The sequence below is a fragment of the Anguilla anguilla genome, chromosome 3, assembly GCF_013347855.1.
Source record: "Anguilla anguilla isolate fAngAng1 chromosome 3, fAngAng1.pri, whole genome shotgun sequence".
In the NCBI taxonomy this organism is placed as follows: domain Eukaryota; kingdom Metazoa; phylum Chordata; class Actinopteri; order Anguilliformes; family Anguillidae; genus Anguilla; species Anguilla anguilla.
The window spans coordinates 59,484,825-59,501,104 of record NC_049203.1 but is presented as its reverse complement, the minus strand read 5'-3'; the positions used below and the strand labels follow the sequence as shown (position 1 = coordinate 59,501,104).

Sequence of the window (16,280 nt, the reverse complement as noted above, 5' to 3'; positions counted from 1 at the left end):
GGCTGTAAGTGTCCTAGTGTCCTAATACAATACTCCCTACACACCCAACACATACACACACACACCCAACACACACACACACACACACACAAGCGCACATGCAAAGATGGAAGGGCCAAAGAAAATCAGTCTAACTTTTGCATGCCATATTTTAACTGGCAGCATACCACACGTGCCTGCATGATAAATATACAACAGGGAAAAAAGATAGAGAGGGCACGAAAGGGGGGTAGGGTAAAGGAACGAGAAAAATGCCGGTGGGGAGAAAAAGGGAGCGAGGGAGGGAGGATGAGTGAAGAGGTGATTTAATTTCACTGCCTGAAATTTGATTCGATTCACGTGGCTTCACATGACGGCACTGTCTGACTAATTGGCAGGGAAGAGTGGGAGAGAAGGAGGGTGGGAGAGAGAAAGAAAGAGGGGGAGAATAAGGGAGACAAGGAAAGGGAAAGTGGGAGCGAGGGACAGGAGGGAGAGTAGAGGAGATAAGGGAGGGACAGGCAGAGGAGGAGGACAAGAGAGATAGAGAGTGATAAAGAGAGATAGGGAGAAGTAGAGGGGAGGGGTTTGGAGGAAGATTTCAGAAGGGTGGGGGGGGTGAGGAGGGGTAGTCAAAGGGGCAGGAGAAGGAGGGCAGAGAGAGCAAGAGAGAGAGAGGAAGAAAGAGGGAGAGAGAGAGAGAGAGAGAGAGAGAGAGCGAGCTTGCAGTGTCAGAGGAATAGTCATGGGGAGACAGTAAGAGCTCAGAGAGCAAACCGAGCAACACAAGTGACAGAGAGGACAGCACTGTGCTTCATGTGCACTCTGATACAAGGGATGCGGGTGGCCAGAAGGGGTCAGCACTGACCTTGTTGGCCCCAGTCCAATATAGGAAGAACCCTTGAGGATCCACTCTCAACGTCACCAGAGCCGCCTCCTGGAAAGGAAATGCAGACAAACAGTTTAGATCACAGAGCATAAACAGACAGCCATGCTAACATATGCACACATGCTACACATGCACCACCCAGAATCACAAATACAACACGCAGACATCCGTTTCTGTGGACAGGAGACATGTAAACACAGCAGGACAAACAACGTTTTTTTATATTTTTTATTTTTATTTCTTTAAAGTAGCCAAGGCTAATTTGACACTCCTAGCATTTGAGAATGGTGGCTCTCATTAATAGCAAGCTAATATTAAAGAGATTTCCACAAATATTGGGACAGTCAGAACGAAAGAAAAGCTATCCTAGAACCAAGCACCAATGACAGCAATGGTAGTAGAAGCAGTCATGGTGGTTATATTCATACAAGTCACCTCATTTTTTAATGGCAAACAAACTGCAAGTAGACTGTATTTGACAGCATAACCAAAATCATTAGTTATGAGTGTTTGATAAGAGGCAAGTTTGATGCAGTATTGTTAATTTTAAAATAGGATATAGCTTACAGTATATTAATAATGTGAGGCACTCCGCCATGCCACTATTGGCAGAAAAGGTGTCCTTCATTCATCTTTAAAATTAAAATCTCTCAATTCATTGAGAATAGTAGAGTGGATGCTGGATGAACAGCCAACATGAGAAACCTTGTAAAACTGGATATATATGTTCAATAAATTTCAATTATCTTATTATAATTATAATTATTATAATTTAGTTAAAGTTTTTAAAAACATTTTTGGAATGGCTATCCAAAGATGCTTAATCTACAACTGAAGCAATGCAGTCCAATCATTTATGCTTTTTTATGGTTAATGGCACATTGCTATCAATAACTGTCTGATATCATAATTAGCCCATTACTTTTCAACCATACAAAACCAAAATTTCAGATTCCCCCCACCCCTCTCCACCCATCCCAACCAGCATGCTCCTCTTAAAAATCTGGAGAACACCCATTTCTACTCTTTAGTTTCATATTTATTCCCCCCATCAATACTTCTCTCTTTGCGGAACAACAAGAAAATGCAAGAGGAAGGAAGAAGATCAGTCCGCTGAGTAGAAACTCTGACTGAACTGGTTTCGGGTTTATCCAATCAGCACACAATAAGCAGTTTCCCTGACAGAAGTGAAACAGCATCACATGGAAGGGGAAAGAGTGAGGAGCAAAGGTTACTGAATGTAGTGGAATGTTTAGAAATGAAAATTTGCCAAGTGTACCTTCACAATATCCACAGCACTGGGCTTAAATACACTACACCACAAATACCCAATGTTTCCAACGACTAAAGTCCCAGTATACACAGGGAAAACGTCGGCCATTTTGAGACCGATTAATCTGGCCATTGGAGCTACTGTTGGTTCTAACCTTCATGGCACAATGTTTGCTTGTCTGAAATGGACAACAAGCCATGACCATGGAGCAAAATCACAGGGGTTGTGAATATATCACATTGTCAGTAGTGCCATTGGAAGCGAACAAAGATTGTTTGTTGCCCTGAGGGGAACATGGAAAAGTGCGAGGCAACTTAAAACGACTGGCTTTCACATTAATCGAGGAGCTCAGATGTTAAAGATCCAAGCACATGTTATTTATGAAGGTCTATTGTCTAAGTCATAATTCCCCTGAAACATGACTCTGAATAAAACGGTCACCACAGAGACACTGTGAGATCATACTCAACCTGTTTCTCAGTCCGGAGCGCCACTAAATCCTTCATTGAGAAATGAAAGGTTACAGACAATGTGTGCACACAGTCATGTGACAATCATTTCATGCACCTGCACATGCACATCATACGCAGCTTTCGAAAAATACTCAGATGAAACCGAAATTCAATAATCCGATTCATTTCTCAAGATTGACCTTTCGAATAACTGAACACACCTCTTCGACTAAGCACGGGATGTGCTTCAATTACTTTCTCTGAAACTAATGACTTGCCACAGAGATCAGAACCAAATGCGCATCCATGAACTGGCAAAGAAACCTATATTGACAATTTATTATTTCATGCAAATAGGATTCTTCAAACCTTATTCAGGAATACCACCTTATAAAAAAAACCAATTTTTCTTAATTAACAAAAGAAAATCTAAAATCTATAATAATAAACAGGCCTTGAAAATGGATCAATTTGGGCAACAGTTCAAATAGCCAATCAGAGCAAAACAAGAAACCTCTCCCGTTCCCTAGATCAATGAGGTGCAGAGGTGAAAGCTTAACTTGAGTGGGGGGGGGGGGGGGGGGGGGGGTGCTTTGAGGTTAAGGTAATGGAGTCCTGAATGGGGGATCAGAGAATTAAATCCCAGACGGAACATTATTGTTCCAGCCTTGAAATCAGTACCACGGCCAGATGACTCAGACACTAAATGCTGGGATAGAGAGCTGCCGTACCTCCAACCCAATGTGCTTACAGTGCACACACACACCCCCAGCACTGCTGCCGAATGATGTCCTCCGCCAAATGTGAATCAGCGAGCAGCAGTAAAAGCCACGGCAGACACTGAGCTCCGCATAATGGGCAGACGGAATGCTGTGATGACCGCGCGGTGCAGCGGTCTGGTTGATGGCCTGCGATGGTGCGGCGGTTACGGAAATGGTCCCATAGCCAGGACCCCGTTCCCGAGAAGCCCGCTCTGCTAATTGCACTCCCGACCGAAGTGTCCTTACCCAATCAGTAAATACCCCGTTGTGTAAACGGAAAGCCCTGTAGTAATGTGAGTTACGCAACTCCGCGATGCCAGCAAATGAATAATGCAACGCGCTGCTCTGTCCGGTGGCTTCATGCCACAGAAATCTGTATGTGCTTTCACTATAAGGAGGCTGAAATATGGATTCCAGGAAACAGATGGAACACGGTCACAAGGAATCAATATGTACTTGCATTTCCAGTGCATTGAAATTTTTGGCAATGCATACAGTCAGAGTTGGGTAGTAATGGAATACCAGTAATGCCTTTATGTATTTACAATGCAAACAAATGTAACTTTATTTCAGTCAGGGCAACTCGCGTATTTGAATATATTAATGAATATGCAATGTGATTATTTTGGTTTGGCGCCGAACGGATCTGCTCTAGGTACTTCTGTGCACGCACCAGCATGCATTAGCCTATCAAACAAAAAGCACGATACATTTCCCTCTTACTAAATGGGAAAAATATCAAAAGCCCCCCCCCCCCCCCCCCCAGCACCTAGAAGCCGATCCAACAGGTGGAAGCTGGGATGGTGGAAAGAGAGCGCAATTGTGAGCAGCAGGAAGCGAAGCATGCAAAGAGCAGCACAGGAGAGGTCTCAGTTTAAAAAGGTGCTCCATTAGTGATGCATGCATATGATTGGCTGAGTATGAGAACATGTAGCATTGTGTGTATTTGATTGGATGAGTATGAGAACGTAGTATTGTGTGCATGTGATTGGCTGAGTATGAGAACATGTAGCATTGCATGTACGTGATTGGTTGAGTATGAGGACATGTAGTATTGTGTGTACGTGATTGGTTGAGTATGAGGACATGTAGGATTGCGTGTACGTGACAGGCTGAGTATGAGGACATGTAGGATTGCGTGTACGTGACAGGCTGAGTATGAGGACATGTAGGATTTTGTGTACGTGATTGGCTGAGTATAAGAATATGTGGTTGCAGAGGCTGACTAATGGTCAGCTGCAGCAAGCTTCCTGCTTGAACATGCGCTGCGTATTTCATGAGCAACACTCATTGAGCTGGCGTCCTTATCTAAATGTGAGTAATCATATGTACTCTTCAAAAATCTGTGGATGAATTCACTGGATTGTTCTCAAATTCAATAAATGGTTTTAAATTTCACAATTTTTATCAGCATTTAAAAGGCAGAATCAGTGTAGATAAGATCAACGGATCAATGGAGAATGAAGAGTAAATTCCTGTCAGGATTTTAAATGATCTATAGATGTCGGGAAAGGCTGTAAAATATTGTGACGGAATGAATAAAAAATGCTGTAACACAAAAAAGGGAATAATCAGCATAATTAATCGGGTTAATTATTAGGCATTGATTCAGCTTGTGCGTTGCTTGATCGTTAATCAAGGAAAGTAAACGGAAAGCAGTTGAGAACAACGATTGGTTTAAAGGTACAATAACACTTCAGGGAAAAGCATCACCACCAGAGTCATTTAAAGATTCTTCTCACAGCACTGAATACAGCCAAGCTTGCATAGGGTGGAGCAAAACCTTTCATAGATGGCTTTGAATGAACCCTCCCATAACCTGGTCAACGTAATCGGCGGTTGTGCGTTGCCCTATAGAGCTATCTGTCTCAGTCGGCACTGGCACCGTCTGGATTCAATCTGAGACCATGTGACCAATCCTTGCACCCCAACATGGCGCCTTAAGCGAATGAGCCACCCAGCAGCCCCTGAGCATGTGTAATTCAGAAAAAACATTTTTAAATCTATAAAAGTGACTAAAGTAGGATGGGGAAGAAAGAGAATGGGAGACCCCCCCCCCCCCATATTATCGACTTCCTTGAGAAAATGGTTCACTAAATCAGTTTATTAACATAGATCGGACAATAATCCTGTTAACAGCCATTCATCCCACTCTCCAATTATCACTTCCAATTTTTATCAAGAGAGCAGCCATCCTTATGCTAATGAAGCACTAATGATGACAGTGTTGACCCCTAGCACTCTGGCCAGCAGCGACTGTCATGTATCAACAACAGTTACGACAGAGCTATAAATGACAACAATAACTTCCTTTCTCCTTGTGCAGCTAAGCATTTTTGTCCCCACTGGTTATGTATTCCTCCTCTGCCATGCACTCTTCTTGGCCCTACATCCATCCCTGCATCCCTAGTCCCTCTGGTGAACACTGTACCCTACTGATCAAACAGTGTAGATACGATCTTTTGGGTTTCACGACCATCTTAAATCCGGCTAATCGCATTTGCACTAAGTTCAGATTGGTTTGGACATTTGAGAGCATGTTCATAAATTCCAGGTGACCCTAATTTAGCTGACTAGCAGAAGAGTAAGCTTTTAAATCAGCACAAAATGCTCCCACGTCACATTTGATAAGGCTGGCCCAAAAGCCAGATGTTAATGAAATACTGCCAAAGCAGCCCCTGCAATGTGAATAGACATTCCTGACAGTATTATTGAAAGCTTTCTAGATTAAATGGGGGACTGATTGGAAGATGAACATTTAATCACCTGTTGCATCTTGCTTATGGAGCAGACATTTTTTATTATGCACTGCTGGATTCAATTGAATTCTCCTAATTCAGGGAATTAATGAAAATTCAGCTCATTAACTAAAGAATCTCAACATGACTGAATTGAAATTAAATCGATTCCAGCCCCGCTATTCTGATTATTTTTAATACAACAGACCAATCTGCCCTGCTCTCCTGCATTTGCTCAAACTGTGAAAAAGCCAAATGTCTTACAACAGAGTTTTTCTACCACAGGGAAAGGTGTAAACTCAAAGTCAGGAGCAATATCTGTAAATATCTGATCTGTGTTATGTTCACGCTCGTAGTCATGAATTCAATATTTTCTGTCAAAATGCACTTAAGCAAACTCTGTATGCCACATATTTGTTTTGTAAACGAGATGGATTGGCTCATTTCCCCAAAAAAAATCCACAAACTGCCATAAACTCGTCGTGCCTATACATATATATATATTTTTTTTTAGCAGAGTTACTACTGCTGAAGCAAGAAGGGAATAACAACCCCCTGAAATGAACAGGAAAACTGAAGCATGTTTACTGCACTTTTGATGTACATAAACAAATTCAACAAATGTGTAATTAGAACCACACACATTTCAAAAGCCACTTTCATCATGTGGCTATTCGGGTTTTAACAAGGACGGATAAACTGGAAGTCAAAGAAGAATTTTCTCGTAAAATATACTTAATGACACTGCCACACACATTCAAATGAAAAAGAATCAATATGGACCAATTAAATTAAACCTCCATCAAGCATGGAGTATTTCCGCCCTATCTAGTTTCCATGAAACATCATTAGGGTTGGCCAATGACCTAATCACTGAATCTCAGGAGTACAAAAAAACTGAACTTCTTTCATTTCAACATGTAATGGTTTTGTAATGTATGCTGTGCAGTCTAATTAACATTCTCCTTGGCCTTCAGCACGTGCAGGTTCTTATTCTGATTGCGCACTGAACACAGTCCTACACTGGCACATTTACGCACGTTTAATTGTTTTAATTGAGCCATCTACAAATGTCTAGGTGTCACCTTCAGACCTGAGGAGTTGGAACCAATAACCCACAGAATGATTCCTAGATGATCCCAAAGTTTCCCACTACTCAAGTAGATAGTGGTTCCATGTAATGCAATAAAAGCTCCAAAGTACCAAAAAGGAAACCGCAAACATGAAAAGGGAAACATCAGAGGAATTTAACCCAGTTGGATCAATGGGCTATGGGCACCTGTTGAACCATGTGTGCCCAGAATGTCCCCGGATAAGAGCATGTCTATGGGCGGAGCCGAGGTGAAGTGATGTCAGCAGATTGTCACATTAATACTTATTGGCTGGGGTGTTGTGTCAGCCCCAGGGTTGTTTGGCAGCCATGTTTATAGTTCTGCACGTCATAGCCTTGGGAGTACAGCAGACGGTCGTGTCAGTAAAGCACCTTTGGACTGGGTAGACGCAAGGACAGGAAGGTGGAGAGAGATAGGGACAGAGAGAGGGAACGAGCCAGGGAGAGAGAGAGAGGGAGGGAGGGCAAGATAGACAGAGACAGAGAGAGCTGCGCGAAATTACAAGGATTTACTCAGCAGTGGAGGGAGCTGCCCACATTCACACACAGGTGTGTTTGACCTCAACACACTCCCTCTCTGTTTCGCAGCACACTGTGAGGGTGTAGCAGCACGTTTCACAGAATGGCATAACTTCCATGGATATAAACAGCCCAGATCACACACATTCACTAAACGCTACAGCTGCTATATTAGACGGCAATTACAGGAATTCTAGAATGCCAGTCACCTGATATTAAAAAGTGGGTACTGAAAATGTGTATCCATATGCATACATGTATATTTGCAAAGATATAAGTCTGTGTGAGCTGGCATGTGTAGGCCTATATGTTCACTGTAGTGCTTACACTACCTCAAATGCGCTCACACACACACACACACGCTCACACACTCGCGCACACACTCTCGTGCACACAGTACTTGAAAGTCTGAGAAATGTGGACATTAAGCAGAATTATTTTGTGGAACTCTCTCAAGTGATTAAAACAGTCAGCTGGAAAGCGAGCCCGTCACATCTTAGAGAAGAACAAAGTGACAAGAAGAAGAGGGATGTGGTGAGAGAGAGAGAGCAGAAGGAAAAAGAGCAGAGAGAATGAGAACATTCAACAAGAGGGAGAAGTTATGCCAAGCAACATGAAGGGGAAGAGAGGGAACATGGGGACATAGTGGAGAAATGGTGAATGAGACTAAAGAGAGAACAAATACATGATAAAGCATCCTACAGATGTGATGGCAGTCGTTTCCATCTTAAAAGAACGTAAGGGTAAAGGCAGACACCGACTTATAAAATATTTTTTACTGACACAGTGAAGTGATGGGGAGACAGACATCCTAATAAATACACTTGAGGAAACAATGCGTTCGAATTGAACTGAGGGAGTGAGGGGGAATGTTTTGGCTACAGAGATACCAAACAAGCTGGAACAGGAAGTCATTCAAGGAGAAACACACACCCACAGAGGAAAATCGTACAGGCGACTTTCCTTCTCTCTCTCTCTCTCTCTCTCTCTTTCACACACACACACACACACACACACACTCACAAATAATAAAATTGCTACACAATGGGCTTTCCCCATAAAAAACGAAATTAGATGCACTGCACAAGTGATCACATACACACTCCAAGAGTAAAACTATTACATAACAAAACACTCTCACATGCATTCACTCCCTTACACACTGAAAAATGCATGACAATGCTAAACAGCATACCACAAACCATACAGACAATAAAAGCCGTTGCCTCTCCAAGCACAAGCAAGTACAAAAAGCCATGTCAACACGTGGACGCCCATGCAATCATATGTTAATGACGCACAGTTACCAAACATGTCTCCTGCCTGAAATCTCAACGCATATGCATGAGGACATACATTCACTCATTAACACTCCCGTCCATCTTTCATATTGTTCTCAAGCACAGAGACAGAATGGCTTCAAAAAACGAGAGATAATTGTCGCTATCCCATTGCAAGCTCATTTCTGCGTGCAGCAAACACTGGATGTGAGATGAGCAGAATGCTAGACAGACAAAACAAGCGCTCTGTGCAAGATTAAAACCAAGAAGCAGGAGATGAAGTAGATGAAGAGTGAGGTATTCGGTCTCCCACGCTCTATACCCACTGTCCACTGTTCGTTCTTTTCACAACCCCTGTGTTCTGGCTTTACTGTCCCAGCCTCAACTTCCCCACACTTTCCCAAATCATATCTCCTTATTTGGTTTCTGGATGCGAAACGTCTCTCCCGCAGGTTCACACCACCCCCACCCCACCCCACTTCTCCCGCTACAAGGGCTCTTCTCCAACAGGAGGGAAAAAAGAAAATCTCTACATGTTGTTTCTTGCAGTTCGCACAGTTAATCACAACCCAATCTACTTCCTGGGAATTCCCTGAGAGATAGAGGAAGAGAAGGACTGAAGGGTGGGGCAAAGGAGGGGTAGGGAGGTGGAAGGACAGGCGAAGGAGAGAACGGAGTTGGCGAATATGCCTGGTGGCAATGCAGGGGACAGTGTTTCCACAGTCAGCCTGGCTGGGGACACCTGTGCCACTAGAGGAGGTTAAAGGTATCTGCTCACAGAGATAAAAACATTGCATTCCTGGAGCAGAGTTCAAAGTGAATGAAATCTTGTAAATCTTGCCTTTACAAGAACACATGCAAACACAAGAGCATGTTGCTTTGTCTGCGAGTGTGACAAAGAGAAAGGCTGACTAAACAAGCTCTCTTTGGACAGGGTGCCTGCTTTCTGACAACATAAATGTGTGGGAGACTTTTCTGTGAAATTATCTTAGCTAATTTTACACACAGAAATGTGTGGGAGACTTTTTGTAAAATTATCTTAGCTACTTATGTCAATATTATGTCGCTGATTGACACCGGCTGCCTGCGCCACTAAGAGACAGCTCTCATACAACATGTCACTGGAGCTGTCGACCATGGCAGTAACATCAGAATATGGTGAAAAACAGAAGAAAATATCACAATAGTGAGAGGAGAGATTTGAGGGCGTTGACTGATAAGTGAGTGAGGGGGGGCAGAGAGAATAATGGAGGGGGGAGGAGGGGGTGGAGCAGAGGGACTCTGCTACAGGAGGTCAGCTGAATTTATATGACATCATTTATAACAGGTCAAGACGGTAATAATGCATGTTCAATAACTACATGGTTAAAGCCGAAGATCAGTAACTGCAATTGGCTGATGCAGCCTGCAGGTAGCCAACAATCATTAACTTTCAGATCTATAATGATACACATAGAGTAAATCAATCGAAGCACTCACAAGGCGCGCGCAAACATGCATTTAAGGTGGTGTGTTACGGACTAATTTCCTCAACAGTGTATAAAAACGGAAAAATGGACTTGTAGCACTACACACCTAGTCCTGCACACAAATACAAACTACTTGAAAGGACGGTTTACTAGGGTGCAGTTGTAGCAGGCTGTGTTGTAAATCAGAATGGAGATGCATTTCGCTGGAACCACCGCGCTTGTGTCAAAAATGTCAACATTCAGACCAGTGGAACCACGTTTGTGTTCGTGTGACTGAGGGCTACTCAACCCAACTGCGAAGAGCATTATCCTTCACGTTGGGTAATACGTTGCCACCAAATGCTAACATAAATGCGTACATCACAGTTTTCTATCCGAAATAATGGGATGCTGTGCGAGTACACAAAGCACAACACTCGCTAAAATACATTATTTAAAGTTCATTCCACGGCATGAGGAACGACGTGAGTGGCGATCAATCTGCGAAGATGACGGTGTCACTGTTTTACATGTAATGCAAGGAGGGGAGAAACAAACCTCAGCATATGTCCACATTGGAATCTTGCTATCCTAAATGGTAGTAGCAGAGTTAATTATTAATGATGGCTATCTGTCTGTACTTCTAAGGACGCACCACAATATAAAGGCAAAAACTGTGATCATTAGCCTACTGGTCGCTTACACAAGACAAGGATCATAGAAGACCTAAGGGCACCTGTCTATATTGTTATACAGTATGGCAGCAACTAATAAGCGCTTGGTGAAGAATGTATTACATGATTTTATTTGAATGTATTAAAAGAAAACATTTGCATAGCCATCAGTTGTCCCATACACCAAATGTTGAATTAGGCTACTTGTCTATCATAACACCAAAGGGAGAATTTAATATATTCCACACCTTCCGGTTCCTACGTTCAGCAAGTATATTCATTTGTACACACACACACCCACACCCACACCCACAGGGAGAGATAGTTTTGTTGCCAGGAGAGAAAGTACGCGGAAGAATTCACAACTCTGGAGAGATCTCTAGCTTCTTCACAAACATAATTCGCGTAGTTAAACGCGGTCAACACAATGGACGTCTATTTCAAATACAACCAAAATTGTGTAGGTTGAAGGGAGTGATTACAAATCTTGATTTAAATGTAAGGACACTCGTTCATAAAGAGATTTCATCCCCCACCCCAACAATCTCCCCCTGTATAACAGTGCCCTGATCGAAGATCCTAAGGAAATTGCAACAAAACAAACAAATAAGGAGGAAAAAGTAGAGTTGGTTTAAGTTTCCAATCGGCTGGTGGGGAAAAACTTGTTTGACAAGAACTGCAACAAAACAACAGATAATGCTAGCCAAAATTATACTTTAACAGGCCCGCGCCTATAGCACTATCAATCTAACATTATTCGCATGTAACTATAGAGTGTTTGCGCTTGGCGCTCCCTGTGAATAAACCCGACAGAACGCAGAACAGTGGGGATCCCAAGTTTCAAATTCATTAGTCTTGTAGAAATAAACAAACAAAAACACATTAAGTATTTACACTACTCACTTCGTCCCATTTCACGAATTTGTTGCCCTTTATCAGGGTCTCGTGGACGGACACCGGTTTAAGTTGTAAAGCGTGGACCCCCGGCTTTGCCCCAGCCATTTTCCAATAACGGCGGGTGGCTACGCCTCTCCTCCGGCTTCAGCGTCCTGACCAAGTCGGTGCCTGGGTCCTTAGCCTACGATCTGGGTCTTTCCGGGGAGCGTTCGTGAACAGTTGCTAGTCTTCGGTTAGGGCAACTCAAAAATGCAAAGTACCGCGTGCACTTCTTTAAAAGTAGACCAGCACATTAATAGATCTCCACGAGTTAGCCTACTAAAGCTTTAAGCGCTGTGCAGCTGATTAGTTTAAGAGTTAATATACTGTTTATTTATTTATCCTTTATAGTTTTGTAGACTAATACTTAGTTTATTCTTTCCTTCCTTCCTTCCTCTTGTCCGTTCCGGTGCTTTTCCTTTCTTCCCTCTCTTTACGAACGCTTCTCTTTACGGAAGCTTCTTTTAAACTTTCACTTGACATTCGTCCCCATTGGAATCTTCTTTTCTTTTCGCCTTCATGTTTTCTAAAAAAAAAAAATGACGGAGCGAGACGGGAACAGAGCGAGAGGGTAAGGAAGCGAAGAAAAATCGAGCAGACGGGGAGTGTTCTTTGCTTTTCTCTGTCTTTTCAGACAGGCATTTAACGCTGTCATTCCATTTTTCTTTAAGAGGCGTGTTCCTCGTGCGTGTGTATTTCGGGACAGAATACTGCAAAACACGGAGTGAGAGAGAGAGAGGGAGAGAGAGAGAGATTGCAAAAACGGAACTTTCTAAAATCTCGTGAATAGTCCTTGCACTACGCAATCTTTGACAGTGAGGCACTTATGCAAGGCACTGTACAAATTATCCTCAAACTTAAGGTAACGCAACTTTGAGATGTCAGCGTTTTCTGCTGAGTGACAGTAACTATTTGTTTGAGTGCTTTAAATGCATAAAAGATTATACAATTCTAAAAAATATATATAGTTTACAATATCAACAATATCCCCGTAATTAAAAGGCTACCTAGTACTACAAGGGATAACGCAGGCATCGTCATTGGTTGAATTGACATCCACAGAGCAGAGGGATGTTAGTCAAAGGATAACTGAATGAATGATTTAATGAAATTTAATGAAATGTTCTGGCTATGCACTTGGCAGAAAGGAAACCATGTTAACGGAAATCAGTGTTTTCCCTGACTAGAATGAAGAGTGTTTTCAACATGCTCAGACAACTGGGCACTTACAAACGCAGCTGTGCAGTAGCTTATGAATTCCCATTCTTTATACAGCACTGAAGGGGTGAAGGTCAGGCATTCAAGAGCAGGTAGAGGTGAACGTAGGTTTGAAAGTAAGATTTTTCTGTGTCAAGTATGAAGCAGTTAGAGAGGAAGACAAGGGGAAAGCGGAGTTCTCGGTGGGTAAAGAAAAAGGTTATGCATGGGTGCATGTGTACAGTGGAGATGAACAGAGATCATTTTCTGTTCAATCCTACGTTGTGGTCCCAGTTTTTCAGTTCAATCAGTTGATATGCTGGTGGAAATACAGAAATGTGCCATCAAAAAGCACAGAGAGTTTTCTGACGGAATGCCAAAGACTCACAAAGACACATTGTCCTCAGACAAAGTCAGTTACAGAGAGACAGAAAAATAGAGGGAGAGAGAGAGACAGAGAGAGAGACAGAGAGAGAATTCATATGTCTGTGATGAAAGCGCAAGTCATACAGTTCTACCCAGTTTACAACACCTGTTCAGATGATAGCCTTCTTATGCAAAGGTGACGACTTGAATACCCAAACGTGAACACACACACACAGACACACACACACACACACACACACACACACACACACACACACACACACACACACACACACACTTTGACTAGAAAGCCCTGACTCAATCAACAGTAGCAATAGCCACTCGGTCAAATTACACTGGAAAACACAGGAGAAACTGATCTTTAATACAAAGCAAAGTTCAAAAGCTTCATTGTTGCAACAAAACCAGTCATGCTTTCTACCATACGTAGTCAAATAAATATAATGGTTATTGACTGCCATCTAGTGGTGGTGTAGCCACATTTCCATTTTTTTTCTTTTACTTTGGAATGATTAAAATTCCGGTTTCAAATGTCAGACTGCAGGTTTGAACTTGGAGAGCTGTCAAATCACAAAACTTTTTTTTTTTCTTTTTTTTTTTTTACAGAAAGAGATAGGCTACATGTTAAAGATGAACAATAACATAAACCCAAGTTTGGGTTTTATTTTAGGGGAAATTAAATGAAATGAACAGAATAGATTTAGTTTGATAAAATATAATTAACAAAATTAAATTTCCACCTCTTAAAGGAATAAAAAATGAAGCAGTTAAAATGCCATTTGACCAATGGAATAAGAAAAGAATGTTATGGAACTTCTTCCATTATATATTTGTGAATGTTGGCTGTGTGAAAGGTATTTGTTGCTGTTGTTTGAAGCTCCTGTCCTTCTGTCATAAACACAAAAGTGATAATGAGCAGTACTGGCCTCCTTACTATTCCACAACTCCTCTGATCCATCACAGCTGCAGATCAAATTCTCTCTTTCATCACATTATGTTTGGATTGTTCCTTTCCTCCTTACTAGCACCTCCCCTCACTCTCTATCCCTCCGTACCCCACCCCACCCCCTCTCTCTGTCTCTCAATGTCTTTTTTCTGTTGTTGTTATTGTTGTCATCAAAGGCCCTAAAAGTGACAGAGGTTTATACTAAATATAGGGTATTCTCTTTCTCTGCACACCCATCTCTGGCTCTCCCCCGCTCTCTTTCTCTGTCTACTTTGCTGTTTCCTCATATCAGAAATATTAGAGTAGTTCAGATAATCTATATTTGAAGGTACAATGGCTTTGTGTGAACCAGAATTCTAACTTCTGACCTCTAACCTATGACCTGCACAGATCCAGAATGTAGTGCTCTAATCAGCCCTTGCCTTCTATGATTTCCCATGCAGTGCTGTGAGGTTGACCTCTCCTCTTGCCCTCCCTAATGGGCGGTTTCCTGATTGCTGACTGGCTCTCACGGGGCAAATGGGCATTGTGATTTTGGAGCAGATTTGAGCCTCAGCCAAGAAAGCTTGACATACATGACTGCTTGACCTCACTGATACACTCCAATGCCAAATAGATTTCACGTACTCAAACATTCCTCCATGCTTATGCAATCCAATTGAACACCTCCAAAAGATTTTGGACCGACACGTTAGACAACGCTCTCTACCACCATCATCAAAACCACCAAATGAGGGACTATCTTTTGGAAGAATGCTGTTTCATCCCTCCAGTTCTAGAGACTTGAAGAATCTATGCCAAGGTGCATTGAAGCTGTTCTGGTGACTTGTGGTGCTGTATGGGGGAAGTTTGATGATTCCAATGGCCTTCGCTGACAGGAATGGGGTGTTGGGGGTGATCTGAGATAGTGAGTGAGGTACCCCTGCCTACAAATGACCAGACAACATAAGGAACAAAAGAAGACAAAAAGTAAGGTTTTCTAAAGATCATTACACAGTACAATTGGACCAAATCTAGACAACCCTTCATTTACCCTTTACTTTATTTACACTCAACAACACCTACAGTATTACAGCCTATTAAAACCGACCGAGGCACATTCCCACACTCTTTCGTACACTTGGCCCAAACTATTGGCCTGACCTTCATTGCTTGTTTTTTGTCCACCTGCACCTGTGCCCACACACACCCATTTATGTACTACACAGTGCCTTAGTACAGTGCCGTGAAAAAATATTTGCCCCTTACTTATTTGCTCTGTTACAGCATATTTCCGCACTGAATGGTTTCAGATATTTAGACAAAATTATATTTGACAAAGGGAAACTGAGTAAACACAACATATTTTTTAAATTATTATTTCATTTATTTAAAGAAAAAAGTTATGACCCATATGAAAAAGTAATTACCCCCTTAGTTACTCAATCAACCAATTGACAAGATTTAATTGTATGTCAGTTATGATCCAAAACAGCAAAAGCAAGACCACATCTGAATGGCTGAAAAGAAAAAAAAGTAAAGTTTTGGAGTAGCTTAGTCAATATCCTGGCTTGAAACCAATAGATATGCTGTGGCAGGACCTGAAACAAACAGTAGTGTAGGGTAGTGTAGTACCTTGGTTGACCACACTCTGGGGTTATAGTCACTTCAACTTTCATTGTATGGCATCTGATTATAACTGCTACAGGTA

General features: G+C 42.1%; 1 protein-coding gene across 1 annotated transcript in view; it reads right to left on the bottom strand.

Annotated features, from left to right (window-relative positions):
• Positions 1–12,778, bottom strand: part of plcb3 (phospholipase C, beta 3 (phosphatidylinositol-specific)) — a 47,970-nt gene extending 35,192 nt beyond the window's left edge. Inside the window, exons 1-2 of the mRNA XM_035408319.1 lie at positions 12,028–12,778; positions 848–916 (exon numbers count right to left, since the gene is read on the bottom strand). Coding sequence (XP_035264210.1) covers positions 848–916; positions 12,028–12,126 — 168 coding nt within the window. The 5' untranslated portion in view covers positions 12,127–12,778. The remainder of the gene's footprint in view (positions 1–847; positions 917–12,027) is intronic.
• Between the last annotated feature and the right edge of the window lie 3,502 nt (positions 12,779–16,280).